General features: G+C 32.6%; 2 protein-coding genes across 3 annotated transcripts; both read right to left on the bottom strand.

Annotated features, from left to right (window-relative positions):
* Positions 1-836: 836 nt before the first annotated feature.
* LOC133878896 (root meristem growth factor 10) lies at positions 837-2041 on the bottom strand. Its single transcript, XM_062317463.1, has 2 exons — positions 1638-2041; positions 837-1301 (listed from the first exon to the last, which is right to left on the bottom strand). Exons 1-2 carry the CDS (start codon positions 1767-1769, stop codon positions 990-992), a joined length of 444 nt encoding a protein of 147 aa, XP_062173447.1. The 5' UTR covers positions 1770-2041; the 3' UTR covers positions 837-989.
* Positions 2042-12045: 10004 nt separating this feature from the next.
* On the bottom strand, positions 12046-16209 carry LOC133880035 (autophagy-related protein 8f). Of its 2 annotated transcripts, none has more exons than XM_062318896.1 (6): positions 16058-16209; positions 15645-15695; positions 15451-15506; positions 13103-13155; positions 12587-12705; positions 12046-12348 (listed from the first exon to the last, which is right to left on the bottom strand). In XM_062318896.1, the coding sequence occupies exons 1-6, from the start codon at positions 16200-16202 to the stop codon at positions 12260-12262; spliced, it is 513 nt and encodes a 170-aa protein (XP_062174880.1). In that variant the 5' UTR covers positions 16203-16209; the 3' UTR covers positions 12046-12259. The 2 variants fall into 2 exon arrangements, with proteins under 2 accessions (XP_062174880.1, XP_062174881.1); XM_062318897.1 differs by having other exon boundaries at positions 16095-16171.
* Positions 16210-17341: the final 1132 nt, after the last annotated feature.

The raw sequence follows: 17341 nt of genomic DNA on the forward strand, positions 1-17341 counted from the left end.
TGCACGACATCGATATGCATGCACATGCATGTATCGATTACATGTATATTTTTGTGCAAGCATATATATAGGAAAAGAAGAGAAAGCAATTAATGAAGCAAAAGTAAATGTTGCACCAAACTGAGTAACACCTTTCATGTCTATACATCATACATGCACATCCAATAAAATCGCACAAAACTGATTATATATGCATATACATGCATGCATGATGCATCCGTTGGACGTATATTTTTTGTGCAAAAATAGACTGATATATATAAATCAAGTGCTTCGTAATTTGTTTTTGGAAAGGAAGTGGTGATGCATTTCTTGTGTGTATTAATTTTGTTTAATGAATTTTATTCATCCAAAAAAATACATGTCATTAATTCTGACTGCATTTACCATTTGTTTTATCATCGTCATTAATTAGGGCATGGTGAAGAAAATTGGTAAACCTGAAATTAACTTGAATACCACTACACATGCATTAACTATCAAATTAACTATTACACTATTTTTTTTTTTTCTAATTAAATTAACTATTACACTAATGATATCCTCTATCAACCTTATTAGCGATCTTATGATGGCGATGATGATCATCATCATTATGATGGCAGTGTGATGGTGGCGACATCAGTTGAAGAAGATGAAGAAGTCTGTGATTAACTATGGTGAAATTATGCAGTGATGATGACAAAAAGTTATGATATGGTGAAGCCTCCTGACAGAATACTATGATAAAACGATTAACAAAGTATAGATGTTTCTCACTGACATAGTCATTAATTATCTGATGATGTACATCAATAGGAGATAAAAGGCTTGTTATACAGCCATATATATTCTGGCAAGACTAAAACACTTCAACCCTGGCATACACAAGTTCTTCAATACTATCTTGCTTCTTAGAACTCGCAGGATGAGAGAGGTAATAAAACGTACCCTTTAAGCAGCAGAAACAAGCTAGAAGAAATCAGGGAACCTTTTTTTTCTTTTTTTGCTTAGTTGTGAGAAGGAGGGTGTGTCTTTGGTGGAGAGTAGTCCAAGTTGAAGCCTGGATTTTTTTCACTGTGTTCCTTGTGAGGTACATGCCAAGAAACGGAAACAAGAGACTCAGTTTGAACAGCATCTGGTGTTTTTCCTTCCACTTTAGATGTTTTCTCATTTGTCCTTGTCTCTTTTCGCTTTTGAGTGCTGTCATTTGAGAGGATTTCAGCTACATCTTCTATTTTTGCCACTCCATTTTGCTTTGACAAGGAAGCTTGCACCTTTGACAGAGCTGAAATCTTATCGGAACCCATCTTCTCATCACTCTGCATAAAATCAGAAATACATGTAAGATTGTATGAGAAATTAGAACTAGGATATCTCCAAAGTTAAGTTTAAGGCCAACAAAAGAAATGTTATCATTTGTAAGTATTGGAGTTTAGATGGAATATTAGTTTGCTTTTGTTGTGTTTATTCCCTCTGTACCAATTTTCTTGTTGGTTTCTTTGGGTGGATTGGTTTTATGTGCTTCTTGTAATTAGATACGTTTTTTATAATGAAAATTCAAAAAAAAAAAAAAAAAAAACTCAGAATATGTAAAAGATAAGAAAAAGAAAGAAGAAATGAATATGCTGAAAAAAAAAAAAAAAATTGCACCAAACCTTGATGGAAAAGTGAATTTTCTTTCCAAGCATTTTATCAACTTGGCGAAGATGCCGGGCATTACATGCATGCAAGGAAAGGCATAGGAGGAAAACAACAAGACAAGAAGTACTGATTGACATTTTATGCATGAAAGATAGTACTGCAAATGTATGCAGGAAGTTTGATAGATATATAGCTAGCTAGCAAGGAGAACTGTGTTTTTTGTTGTTGATGAGTAGTGGAAATATAATGGTGGCAGTTTATTTGTAGTGAGAAAGGAAAAGAGCATTAAATGCAGGTACTAGAGGAGATTTAAGAGGGTGACTGCAGAACATGAAGTTGTATGGGTTAGGAGAAGTAGGAAAGGAAATGAAGATATGGGCAGTCTCCTCCGGTCCTTTTGTCCCTTCCGATCCCTCAATCTATTGGTCCCAGGATACACACCCTCAGGGAAAGAGAACCAACTCTCGGAGCCTTCCTGTAAATATATGAAGAGAGAGACAGAGAAAGAGAGAGAGGGGCAAAGATATTTCAAAAGATTAATACTAATTACTAGATTATTATATCACTTTCATACAATTAAAACGATATTCCAAAAAAAAACAAAAAAATTGAAAGATTTTAAGTTTTGGTCAAGATTTAAAAGAACGTAGAAAAATACTAACGCTTAAATCTTTGAAATTTCTTTATATATATATATATATATACATTTTTTTATCTATAAAATTGAAAGATAGATGCATTAAATTGAAAATTTTTTAAATTTAAATGAGTAATTACAAATGTGATGAAAATTCAGAGGAGTTAAGGGAAGATTTTTTTTTAAAAAAAAAAAAAATATATATATATATATATATATTCTCTTATAAGTACCGATTCAAATACTAATTTTTACAATCATTTCATAAAATCATATGACAAAAGTCTATTAAATAATAATATTATATATCAATCGTATAACAATTTAATGAGTAGAAATATTACTCGTTTCAAGAATAGAGATTTTCCTTCGAAATAGTAAAAGAAAACAAACTCAGGAAATTAAGCTAGTGCCTGCCTAATTGTTTCTACCGAGGACTTAATGCCAAAGAAAAAAAAATTCTACCGAAGAAATCCATTCCTTGTCTTTGTGCCAGAGATCCACCATTTCCATAGCTTGTCGGCCTGTCCTTTTATCTTGAAAAACTTACCAAGATTATTCTATGATCAAAAAGTAAGAAGCCTTTTTAGATTCATATAGACACCAACAACCCTTCATAATTTAATAATGACCACTGCATCCCTTGCCTTAAATCCGAGAAAGGGATGGGCACTATGTCGGCATTAGAAAATTATAGAATATGCTTGGTGCTCTTTTTTTAAAAAAATAAAATAAAAAATTAGAAAAGCCTAGACGTTAGCGGGAGAGATCAACTATGACTATTCTACTTAGGCGTTACTATAGGAGCATCTACTCGTTGGAAGCCGCACAGAAGAGGCCGGCCTAGATGATGAGAACCGCATGCGTTCTCTATTTTTAAGTCCAATCGAGCGATAATCTATCAAGATAATTTATACTAATCATGCATAAAAAATTTCATTACGAGATTCGAACCTATACTCTAATGTGTACACTAATATGTTTAGCTTTTGAAAAACGAGAGTAGTTCACGAAGTATTTTATGGTTAAGTTTAGAAAGTTCAGGTTTATGAGGGCTACCAGCTTGCTTGCTTAAATGTGTGCTTATTGATCGATGCTTTTCAGGAAGTTGCTCGGTCATCACATCATATATGGTTAATTTGTTTTGATCGAATTGGTTTTCCACTTATTATAAACAGCCAAAATGTTGGCTACTATTTTCACTAATTATACTCCCCAAATCTGGTATTAAAGGGAAATAATTGCCTAGCTTGCTTTTGATGAGTTTATTGTGACTAACAACAGCTAGCTAAGCATTAGGTGATTGAGTAAAGCCATCTATCATTTCACAAACCAGACAATATCATCGTCTCATATATGACAAGAGTTTCCTTAATTAAGCCCACATACAGAAAGAAATATATTGAAGAAGTTGTCATTTGTTGTGCAGCGCTTAACATGATATATACTTTCACAGATAAATAAATAAAATAGTATTTTTTTTTTTTAAAAAAAAAAATATTTTAAAAAAAAAACTACAGAGAATCAGTTTTCTGCCATAATGTCAGATAATGCTATGACGTTGAGTATAAACTTATGGGTATAAAAAGGTTAAGTTTCACATTAGATAATGTTACAAGTATGAGCAGTCAAGACAATATAATTAAATAAGCTCAAACCAATAAGTTCAAGCTTTTAGATTGAATGACGTTTCAATATGTTACATTATGATCTCGCTAAAAAAATCTCCAAAATGACGATCTACCTAACGAGTACAGTACAGCGGGTAATAGTCCCTTTCGCAATTGAAGCAGGAATAGGGCACATGCATATATATGAAGCATCTCTTTCGCTGTTAAGAGTAAGGACGATGGTAAATGGCACGGTTAAAGCCTACATACATCCGCACATATGTGATATTAAGCAATGTTGATGTGAGATATGGTGGACGATTATGGTCTCTTTCACAATTGGAGGGGGAATGGCATACATGCATGCATGAATGATGAGTCCTTAATTTTATAGTAAAGTAGCTAGGGACAAAGGTGCATGGCACAAATAAAGTTCACATAAATGGCACCTAAGTGACCCTAAAGATGTCTCATAAGATTGATAAAACTTTTGTCCGAACAATCCGAAAGTACAACGGATAAATGGGAGATTGTTAAGCATACATTGTGAGTGTAAAAAAAGTTAAGTCTCACATTGAAGTGGTGGGTTAGTATAATATAATTGGGCTTAAACCCATAAACTTAAATTTTTGAGTAAATTGTATCCAAAAATGTTGTAATATAGTCTCACTAAAAAAACATCCATCTCCCTAATAAATTATTGTCTTAATTAGTAGCCATCACCCTCTTATGCATGCCTTTCTCTACATATTGGCCTAGCTATTTGAGCTAAACCTTGACATAAAAATAAGCATAAACGTCAATATATAGTTTTTCTTTGTTCTTACGTACGTTTTTTCATTAAAAAAGGCTTCAATTCATTTCCTAATGCTTCGGGAAAGAAATTTAAAATGGCTTCACGTTCTTTTTCTTGGTTAAATTTCATGCTTACATCTATCTCGAATATTTCTAAACACAAAACGTGCATCAAATACACAATATATGTTATCTATGTATATTTTTTTATATGTATATATTGGTTTCCCATTTTTATAACATAATTATCTATGCATAAGAATAGTCTATTTCAACTTTAACTTCCTAAACTATAGCAATATACCCGTAAGTGTCCGTCTCACACAACTTATGGTTCCATTTCTCTCAGTCTAAAATACTATTTCTATCGAAAAACATTTCCTAGAAAATTATTAATTTCTTATAATTTAATCTTTAGTTAGAGTAGGCAGAACCTTATATTACATTAATTTTTGAATTCTTTTATTAAATTTTTTTTGTAAACATTTTTACTTTTTACGTACCTTATCCTAACCTAGTCCCTGCCTCCCCACCCCCATGCATGTTGTTTGACCTAAGTAACTATATCTCTTGTCTGTTTGTCTCCTCTTTATTTTATACGATGAATGCTAGAGCATCTTAGACTATTCTCCTAGTGTACATCTAGAATAGCATAGATGTAATTAAAAAATTACATCTATGTCATTCCAGATGTACATGCACTATGAGAACACCAGGAGATACTTTAGCATTCCTCATTTTATATACCCTAAACATTCATTGACCATTGTGATTAGATTAAACAACTCTTCTATAAAGTCAAGAAAAACTCTAATGCCTTATTTGGTTCGCAGAATGAATATTCTATTGAAAAATAGAATAGTTATTACTGAGAATGAAAGAGTGTAGAATGGAATAGTTATTCTCATTTCTTAATTTGGTGATTAAAAATATGCTCTAATTGGAATTGAATCAAAATTATTAAAACACCTGACATGATTTTATTTTATTTTTAATTTTTTTTAAAACTAAAATTAAATTGTTGTGGGTGGCCGGCCACCCCATTGGGGTGGGCCTTGGCCATCCCTTAGAGGCTCCAAGGGTGGTATCGGCCACGCCCAAATTCACTAGGGGTGGTGTGGCCACCCACAGCAATTCTAACGTTTTATTTTTATTTTTATTTTTATTTTTTATAGGTTGAAGGGTTAAAATAAAAAATAAAAAATAAAAAAAAAATAGTTTTTTTTTTTTTTTTTCAAAAAATGTTTATTCTTTAAGGAATAGTTATTTCTCTAATTTTTTAGATGAATAAGTATTCATCTTCGTGATAGAATAGTTATTCTCATAAGAATAGATCCCTATCAAATAAAGAGTATTCCACAAACACAAACAATGCCTAAGTTTATAGAAAAATAAGATAAAACTCTCTCAATAGCTTTCTTATTGATAAATTTGAATTGATCAATGAGCAATTCAAAATGATGTTCACCCAAACCGGCTTTCTTATGTATAACTAGATCAAGGTTTGATCCCTAAAAGCAAAATTAGCCTTTATTAAAAATAAACGCGTCTCGCTTGAGGCAACAGCGCGCTAGTCTCACGCTAAATTTCTATACCACTATTAGTCGCATTCTTGCTCGAGCCAGGATCACATGAACATTGCGAGAACTTTTTGTTTGCCGTTTGTAATATTTTGCTCAAGTAATTGTCGGGCAAAGATCCAGATTCCAGCGAAAATCCTACCGCAATCTCGCTCGAGCGAGAGTCAAGTGAGGCCAAAGAGCATATCCGAAGCTTTCCTCCTTCACTCACTCAAGATCTTCCATTAAGACCATGCGCAAAGTTGGCCGGCTTCATTACATCGCTCCCTCAGTTACTCCTATTTCTCTACTTCCTCCATCACACGCACCTTCGGTTCCTCATTCTTCTCCAAACCTCTCTTCGGAATCGAAAGACTTGTGAAATTTTTCGTTGATCAGCTTTAAAAAAGTGTTATTTGTTAATTAAGATTTTCAGTTATACCAAACACCAGAAAATGTTGAAATTAAGTAATTTAGTATAAAAAATGACATAATTATAACAGTTAATTGTTTACAACCCAAAATTTACGTTAGACAACCTCAAAAGAAAACGAAACAGCATGAAGGTGGAATGCATGTGAAATGTACATGGCAACAAGACAAAACGTTAAAGAGGGATACATAATCTGTGGTACCGGTGAAAGCGACGGTCCTATGGGAAGTTTACAAGGTAATGGGACAGGAGACAAGGGTGCATGGACCATCCTCTCTTTGTTCCTGGCCAACGAACACTAGAGAGTGCCCTAACCGCCAATACCGGCCTGCATGACAAGTGTCAAGCACACATGTGCTTTAATCAATGCCACGTGGTTGTGGGCCCCAGTTGTAGCCGCCAAAATCCTTTGGTCTGATAGCACAAACATGTAGGAGTATTTTGTTCTCAACAAGAAGTAGTCATCCCATTGGAATTTACATGAACTAGTGAGATTTAAATGTTCCGTAAGACTGCATTTGGAATTACAATTTTGTTAATAAAAATTGTAATTTTAAATTAAATTACAAAAAAATGAATTATTTAAAAATTACATTTCTAAAAAATGGTGATTTGAAAACGCTGAAAACTGCTTTTTCAAATCTCAGTCAATAAGAGCATTACTAGCAGCTTCCCTACAAGGGATCTGTTCCCTAAATTTTAGGGAAAATTTTAAGAAAGTCAAAAAAATCATCCCACAGCAGCTTCCCTACAATTATCTGCTCCCTAGGAAGTGAACAATGCTTCCCAATGCATTGGGAAGCACTGTTCACATCCCAATCAATTGTTTATTCTAAAAATATAATCTCTCTCTTACTTTATCTCTTTCTTTTCTTACTTTTAATTAAAGTAAAAGTAACAAAATAATATTTTAATGATATAGGGAAAAATAAAAGGAAGCTGCTGTGGGGTGTTTTTTGATAGGGAAGCAAAAAAGTAGTTTTATTCCCTACATTTAGGGAAAATGAAGAGGAAGGGAAGGGAAGCTGCTAGGAATGCTCTAAGTGTTTTTTTTTAAACGTAGAATTTTAAAGTAATTTAAAAACTTTTGCAACTTGAAAAGAAAATCACAACTTAATATCAAAGAAACACATAAAAATAAATATCTATGCAACCACTACAAAACTATTAGTGTCATTTATTATTCAAACGGCACTAACAACTTAGTGTCGTTTGAGCTTAAAAAGCCTTAAATACCGTTTGAACAGTAAATAATGCTATCTAATGACCCTATGTTTAACGTCATTTAGTAAACGACACTATTCAAACGGCATCAAATTAATAGTGGCGTTTTTTAGGCCATAAACGACACTATTCAAACCACACTAAAAGGCCTTTTGTATTTAGTGAACTTTGAATTAAATGAAATGTTATCATGTGTTGGAATATGTGTAGAAAACACTTACACGTTTACTTAGTAAAAACTAATATATTACACACTTCATTTATAATTCTTCTGATTAACTTGTTTATTTTGAATATACGTTTTAGTTAAAAAAAAAAATTAAATAAATAAAAAGTCTCATATTAAAAAGACATTATAAATATGAGTAGTGAGTAGTTAATATATTATAATAAAGTTCAAATCTATTAGCTTAAATTTTTAGGTTAAATAGAATTCTTATATATTATATATAAATCCTTACAAGTACAGAACGCAGAGAGTGATTATTGATCTAAAGCCTACCAAATATGTGTGAGTCAATCACAATATTTAGTTTAATTAAAGGAATACATCTTAATTTTCACTCGAAGATCTCTCACAATTAGCTGGTTGGATTCACATAATTAGAACAATCTCACAGAAAAGAAAATACGGGGGCGCCCACTTATACTTTGGACAATCCAAGGTGCAGGGAGCAGATAAATTTTGCAACTCTTTTTTGTAAAATTATTAAACAATTCAAATAATCAATGTACAGAATTCCAATTCAATTTTTACCACTTGGATTTAGGCTGTGAGAATGGTGGGTCACTTAAAGCATTTTGGATGCTCAGTGCATTTCGATCATACCCAAAGAGAAAGAAGGTGTTTTTATTTATTTATTTATTTTATTATTATTATTATTATTATTATTATTATTATTATCTTTTGGCATGTAATTAAGATATTGTAGGAGATGTTTGCTTGTATTCATTTGCTTCATGGGGGATGTCTCTCTTGGATTAGAGAGACAGCGGGACAGGCTCAGCTGACGAGGCGGCTGGGGATTTGGGCTCGGCTTTGACAATCAACTCGTCTAGTGCGTCTTGCAAAAGTCGAGCAGTATCGAACGAATCGGCTCCGGTGTCCCATGCCAATTCCCTTAATCTGCACATCCTTGGCTTGTGTCAGACGGATTATTGATATTTATGGCTCTCACTTTTTAGAATTATCAAGAGTTAGTTGTCATTAAGACACTGTTTGTTTGTTAGAACTTAGAAGTTCTGAAAGAGCAGGGGAATTTTTTTAAAAAGAAAAAAAAATTGAAGGAAAAATTAAAATGGGGATTTTACATGTTACTTACGTTGTATGGTATAAAGTTTAGTTTGCTTTAAAAAGGTTAGATCTAAAAATAGTTGCTATGGTTTTTATATTTATTAAAACATTCTTCAGGTTTTAGAAAATGATTATAAGATAAGTCTTTCTGTCTACCTACTATCATGCCCGTTTGCCACAAGACCTATAAAGTGTTGACACGTGTAACACCTTTATCATATTAACGTCTCATAATAATAATTATTAAAAAAAAAAAAAGATGGTATGGTAAAGATGTACGCATAGCAACATTTTATAAGATTTACATGGCTTTGTTCTTTCTTTTTTTTGTACAAGTGACAAATGGACTTGACGGCAGACAGACAGAAAGACTAATCTTATAAACTCAGAAAAACTAACTAAATTTTATCACTTTCTAAAACTCAAAGAAATTCGGTTTAGGTGCTGTAAAAAAAACACTATAGAAGATTTCTTATAGTTTTTTCAACCATTCAAATTCAATTTCACTTTCTCTTTTTCTCAGGAAAAAATTGAAATAAAATTAAACCGTTGAAAATACTACATAAGAACTCTTCTAGTTTTGTTATTATTTTAGAACACCTAAGCCAAATAGATGTTGATAAAAATGAAAAACCACTCTTCCTTTTAAATTTAATCCTTCTAAAGAAACAGAACTTCCCAACACTTTGATAAGGTTTGTCTTATGTTTAATGTGGGGAGAATCGTGTTAGGCATGTGGATGTTAATAGACAAAACCTAACTATCGAATCAAATTGATGAGGCAGCAGAAATCAAATTAAGTTAAACTGATTAGTTGAGTTGGTTAGGTTTTGGATTTTTGCTTTATTCGATTAGGCCCATCACATTGAGTGCCCTTTTTGTTCTTTTTTTTTTTTGCTAGTTTGGGCATTAATTTGGATATGGATTTTTAAAAAATCTAGCAACTTCTTTGGCCATTTTTTGGTTCAATCCGTTCGCATTTTCTCAGTAACCAAACAAGAAAACAATCAGCTAAAAAAAATATATCAATATTGAGAGAGAGAGAGAGAGAGAGAGAGAGAATTGAGCCTAATGAATGTGTGCCACGATGAAGGACACGTGATGCATGGTCGAGTTCCCCAGTGTGGACTAGAGGAGATCCAGGGGTTGAGAAGGAAACAAAGATTTGGAAAAGGAGTGGACAAGAGATAAGGATCCACCATATTATGTCGAATTAGTAGCAATTTGGACAGATAATGCAGGTAATGTGAGAAATCCTATATAAGACTCACATGTCTAAATAAATTTCGAGCCGTCTAGCTTCCTACCTTAACAATTGAGTCCTATATACATTATATATATGCCTAAATTGCTACCAATTTGAGCAAGTAATTACTGTAGTTTCCAATCCGAGGAGAGGAACATGAGAGGTAAGAGTGAGAGACAAGTGAGGGCTCCGTTTGTTAAATTTTTTATTTTTTTCCTTTTGTTCTCTTTTTAAAATACAAAATTAATAAATAATTCAAACATAAAACACTCGTAAAAACAGAAGTAAATATCACATTTATGTCAAAAAAATAAAAAATAAGTAAAATTAGAAACAAAAAAAAAAATTCCAAAAAAATTACCAAACAACCATATTATTTGTTTTCTTTTTTAAAATAAAGGAATAACTTTACAAAATGGTATCAAATTATACGCCATTTTGAGAGAATGATACTAAACTAACAAATGTTTCAAACTGTGGTATTCACATTTCCAAACTTCTCACTTTAGGGTACTCCGTTAGGATTTGTTTTTAAATACTGTAAAAATTTTCAAAATATCTGTGTTCTTTTTAAAAAAAAAAAAAAAAAAATTAGAACAATTTTCAAAGATTCAGGCATGAGCATTTTGCAAATTCCATTAAATTCTGACCAACTAAGTCCTAACTTTCTTCTCTTTTTTTTTTTTTGCTTTTTTTTCCTAAAAAAAAAAATACAAATATTTTAGGTACTCCGTTAGGATTTAATAGCAAATCCTAATGAACTATCCTTAAGTGAGACGTTTGAAAACGTGAATACTCTAATTTGAGACGTTTACTGTTTAGTATTCTTATCTCAAAACGGCATATAATATAATACTCTTTTGTAAAATTATCGCTTAAATAAAATTATCGCATACCACTTGATGTCACTGTACTTGACGTTAAATCTATATCACCACCACTTATTCCAAAAAAAAAAACTCCCAAAAACTTAAACTAAAAAAATAGCAAATTTAATTATTTAAGTCTCCTTCCTGTGTATAGTCAAACTCGCCCTTAACCAGTAAAGCCAAACGGGTAAGATAAAAACAAATTTATGAATGGTATGATTTTAGTAGATTATAATTACAGATCCGTTGACACTTTACAGACCAACCATCTACTGGGTTCTCATTCTTTTCTTTCTTTTCTTTTCTTTCTATTTTCTTTTTAAACTGACAAGAGTTAGAGGAACATACAAGTATAAGAGTCTAAATTGGAATGAGAAACCAAGTACTTGGCAACTCCAGAAGCAATATCATCTGGGCTTTAATTTATTCCCCCAAAAAAATTGCAGCTTTTCATCTTCCTTTGGACACCAAGTACTGTTCCTTCCACAATAATTTCTACCCAAAGTTTTACCAAATTAATTCCTTAATCATGATAATTAATTCCCAATTTATAAACTTACAGGATATAATGACATTGAACTCCCAATTTTCCAATCCCCATATATATGCTTTATCAAGAAAAGAAAAGAGGCTAAAGATTAGTGCAGTATGTCTAATTTTAGTAAGGTTAACAATCAAGTTTGCCCAAGACTTGCCAAAGAAGCCTTTAATGCAATGCCTTGCTTCTCAGGAACATCACTAAAGAAAGCAGGCAATTGGAGGGGAAGGATTATACACATCAATGGAATAGCATCATAAAGTTTGTTGGTTTGTTATATACAAAGTGCAATGTAAATATAATCACAGAAATAGGTTCATACATTTGGTACGATGCCAGTATTGTTCAAGGCAATGCAAGAACGGGGTGGAGTATGACAAAATACCGATGACCGGAAACCAATGACAGATGACTTGAGGCTTCATAATCTGTTAACCAAATGTGTTTTCTCCACTGTAAGTAACATAGAGAAATCCATCTTCGTCCTTCTTTTCATCATAAATGGTAGACATTATAGCTCCTGCAAATATTTTTTTTCACTACAATTAGTAGTTCTTGATTTTGAACAATTGTTATTCAAACAAATTGCACTTAATTTAATTGCATTTCGGAAGATGTCTTCAAGATCTTTTCATTTCTGCTTTTTTAAATAAATTTATGAATGACATTGTTTACCATAAACAGATATGAAATAGAAAGGAAATCAAAACCTAGCATCAAACCCACACACAGAGCTCATGAGATTGTGCTGAACTTACCTGTTGGTGGGAGGACATTATCCACAAATATAAAGATTGCCTTTTCTGCACTCAGTTTAATTCTCTTCCGAATTACATAGACGAATTGACCCACCGTGAGGTCAGCTGGGACAAGGTATCTGTAATTTCGTAATTGTCATTAATACACAAAACTTATCACCACTTTCAAGCAAAAAACTTGAGCACTAATATGGTCTTCTAGGTAGCAGTGTGTCCCTATTTCTTCTCTTCATCCTTCCCCATTCCAGTTCTATATTTGACATTAACAGAGATTGAAAGTATAGGACAAGAAAATAAGGACACACCAAAAAGGTAACTAATACCACATCATTTTAGAAGTCACTTGGGTTCTTTTGTTTCTTACAGCTCTAGGTGAGGAAACACGGGCAGGCGCACACACACACAGATGCTTGAACTACAGGGACCTCATGTATCAGCAATGGTTAATTATCCTAGAGCATACAAAGTCTTAAAAAGGGAAACTAGAGAAACAAAGAATTAGTGACATGCACTTACTTTTTCTTGTCAATGTTGGGAATATCACTTCTCTCAGCTTTCTCCACAATCACCTTCAGAATCACAAAAGAAAACATAAATTGAAGCACAAATTGGATAGTTTGAGAGTATCAACTGATGCACATATACCTAGATTTATCACTTTATCATGCATAAATCAACTACTACAGTCTACAGCACTGCCTTAGTAGAAGTACCATCTAACCACTCTTTTGCAAAATAAATTCCTACTTTAAGGGAAGTCCTCAACATTTGCATTTCTATTCAGTTATCAAATTAGTGAACACAGAACTACCAGTTACATAATAGACTAAAAGAGGCTGGTCAGGCGCTTACTGCATGAGAGTGTTTTATGGAATTGAAGTCACTCATTTACTTTAAGCGTGCATATGCCATATGCTTACTGCCTTCCATATTTTAAATAATATCCACAACGGATAATGAATATATGCCCACTACTAGGAGACTTGCTAAAAGTAAGTGTAAACCAATAAAGTTTTTGCAACAAATTCTACAAAACCCATCCCTCAAGTCTCAAACAACAACACCCCAACTATTTGGACCACAGCTTGCAACAGAACTTCATGGCAATCCTAGTCAACCAAAAAATTTCCATATCAACCAAGTGTTACATTACTATAATGATACCCAAGTGATTCTACATATCTGAAAGGCATTCCTCTTATAGATAGCAAGTATTGCATAAGCCATTTCGTGGCACCAAATTTTGTCTTCTCGACCATCTACTAAGACAATCCTAGGTTGACATGAAATCTTGTCTTATCGACCATCTACCATGGAGAAGAAATGCCACCAAACAAACAGGTTGGTACCATTGGTTACAATGCAGAACCATTAGGCAAACAAATACATAAAGTGTTTTACTAAGAACCCCACTGTAAGTGCATCTGGCCTAGCATGTCGTAAGCGAAAATGGCCTTGCATATTCAAGACAAAAGAAATGCCAAATGGGAATTCCCAGGATTCAAACTAAAGAACAAGTATCTATATAAGATATTAGGCTTCAATAAAAAAAATCAATACGGAACTTTTAGTTTTTACTTATCTAAACCTACTCTTGATAAACAATAATTTTGAGTCTGAAGAATGTCCCTTAGGTATGACTTAATAAGCATTCATGTGTTGAGTCAGATACAAGAATCATCCTTCACTGTAGGCAAAAAATCCTAACTTAAACACTAGCCAATAAATGCATCATAATATGGAACCCAGTTAAGCTTAACCAGGTAGCAATTTTGAGCTCAGAATGGTTGGTGAACAATGCCTGAAACCAATGCAACTTTAGCATGTTTTAATGCTGAAGAAAATATTTTTTGATAAGAAATTGAAATATCATAAAAAGCGCAAATTGCTAAAGAAAATTTAGTTCAACAAGCCATTGAACATCACTTTTAATCTGATTTGAAACAGATAATCTGTCCATCTACCAATATACTCTTTGTTGAATAAGAAAATTGCACAACATGATTCACGTCTATGCAAGAGAGTTCCATCCATGAAGATTCATGAAAACCATAATCAATAGTGTAAAAACATGAAGTACTCAAAATCATTTTCTTTCAGCGTCAGTCAACGAGCTTGATGGTGTTTCAACTCAGATCAACAAATTATGCCCACTTCCCATCACCCCATAACAACTGAAATCAACAAAGAATTTTCAGTTCTTATCCCATATCTCCCTAATACTTACAGTAACTCCTTAAGTAAACGCCCTTAAATGCAGCCTCTTCCCAGGATCCTTCAAAGAACTCCCCTAGTCGAAAATATTGCTGCTTTTAAAAGAGTCGGCACTTAACACAAGTTGTACCAGAAAATTGCTCACTCTATGATGTTAACTAGCCAATAGTATTATGCCCCAGTTAAAAGAAGTAAAATCAGAGACCACGTGCTCACTAAAATCTAACTATTAATATTCCGATGATGGCGAGGAAAAAGATGCACAATGCATACTCAACACATATCCCAAAGTCTAGAAAAAATGATTCAAACTAAAAGATATAAAAGCCAAATTTGGAGGTTGAACCTGTATAAGAAGATTTTCAGACATATATCGTTAGCAAGTAATCAAAAAGAGAAATGTTTGGTTTCATTCTGACACATCTCTTGTTTATCTCCATACAACTATTGAATTTATGGGACTACGTGTAGGTTCCGCAAATGTAATGGTAAATTTACAAATAAATAAATAAATAATTTTTTTTTTAAAAAAAAAAAAAAAAGATGTGCAAGAGAAATACACCAAATACATTTCAATCAAAAGGTGTACTCAAGAAAACGAAACTGTAATATTAATTTTATAGATCACAAAAGCATATATTGATTCTCACTGGAATTCTATCCGGGTATTTCTCCCTGATTCTTGCAGCCTCGGCACGCCTCTTTTCTGCAGATACAAGACACCAATAATTAATGGGATTGAGCTTATACGTATAAAAACCAAAGATAATTGATTAAATTGATTTAATAAACAATATAAAATAGAATAAGCATTTAACACAAACACCAAAATTGCATTCCATACCAAAGTCATGCTCTTGCTTGAAAAAGCGCTTACTCATACTTCTTGAATTTACTGGATAACAAGAACAAAAACATTAAGGATTTTTCTATCAATTAACAAATATAAAGAAAATTGAATTCAGAGAAACCCCAGAACTTTAACCCATATGAAAAACCCAAAAACAAAAACAACAAAAAACAAAAACAACAAAAAAAACAAAAAAAACAAAAAATGAAGAAAGCGAGAAACTTTTCGACCAATATCAAAAACCCAAGTTTGGTTGATGAGAAAAGATGGTTCTCGGCAGGCGAAAACCCACAAAAAATCCCAGCTTAAGAACCAAAAGTTGACAAAGTAATCTCCTTTTCTCTTTTCCCATTTTCCAGAAATCAAAGAAAACAAACATAATCAAAAGGAAAAAGAGTAGAACTTACGTAAAGATTGAACCAAGAGAGGAAAAATCGAAAATACCAAGAAACAGTTTTCCAGAGCTCTTTGCTTTGCAGATAAGAGTGAGTTATTGACGATGATGATGATGATGATGATGGTGATTGAAAGTTTACCCTTTCGACAATGCATGTACCTGCAACTACTTATTATTTATTTAATGGGTTTGGCTTCCTCTCCGGTAGGATTGTTCAAGTATGGTAGAATAACCAATGAAACGTTGCCGCGTAAGGATTAGAGGGTTCCACTAGTCATAGCTCCCACCCCCCACCCCCCACCCCCCACTCCCCTCTTTTTATTTTTATTTTTATTTTTTCTACATATATTTTATTTTTGAGAAAAAGAATTATAAAAAAAACCAACTTATTGCTAATGGTTTCAATTTTCAACTATCTATGAAGACTTCTATACAAAGGAAGCGTAAGTAAGAAGAAACATATAATAAATCTTTGATTTCGATGTTTCCTAACTTTCAACGATAATTTGGTCTACGTTCATATATTTAAAATTTATGCAAAAATACACATATCCTTCAAATTTATATTCAATTTGCAATTTTTTTTTTTTTATAAATTACATCAACGCCTCATCAAAATTGTTAAAAATTTGCGATGTACACATTTTGTTCTAAAAAAGATAAAAATGACCTTTATTTTTTTTTTCAATAAAACAAATATTTCTAAAAGAATAAAAGACATTCGGCCCCTTTTGACTATATTTGGGATTACCAAACTACCCGATGACCATTTGGGATGATTCGGTCACTTCCCAACTTCTCAAATGGCCAAAAAAATAAAATTAGGGGTGACCGAATCACTCTGGCCAAAGGTGGCTCGACTATCCTCACTTTTATTTTATATTTTATTTTTGATAATTTATGAAGACATTAATACAATCTTTATTTTGAAAGAACATTGCAATTGCAAATGAAGTGTTAGTTTGAGATGATATGGACATTTTTTTTTTCTCAAAACTTAATAACTTTTTAACTTTAATTTGTATTTTCAAAATCTACTTAATAACACCCACGACCTCTAGTGAGTTGATTGACTCAAGTTGGAAATATATTTGGCTTTAAAAAATAATTAATTTACTTATTGAAACCACAATCCATTTTAGCTATTACGTGGTCTATAACACAATAATATATTGGCGAGCCGTAGAGAAAAATTTAGCAGTCAAAATTTTATTGGTCACTTGAAAAAACTTGCAAAACGTTCACTGTAGAGAGAGCTAAGAGAAGCATAAAAGAGGCCTGCTTCTTCGGGATC

The sequence above is a fragment of the Alnus glutinosa genome, chromosome 10 (genome assembly GCF_958979055.1).
Source record: "Alnus glutinosa chromosome 10, dhAlnGlut1.1, whole genome shotgun sequence".
Lineage (NCBI taxonomy): Eukaryota > Viridiplantae > Streptophyta > Magnoliopsida > Fagales > Betulaceae > Alnus > Alnus glutinosa.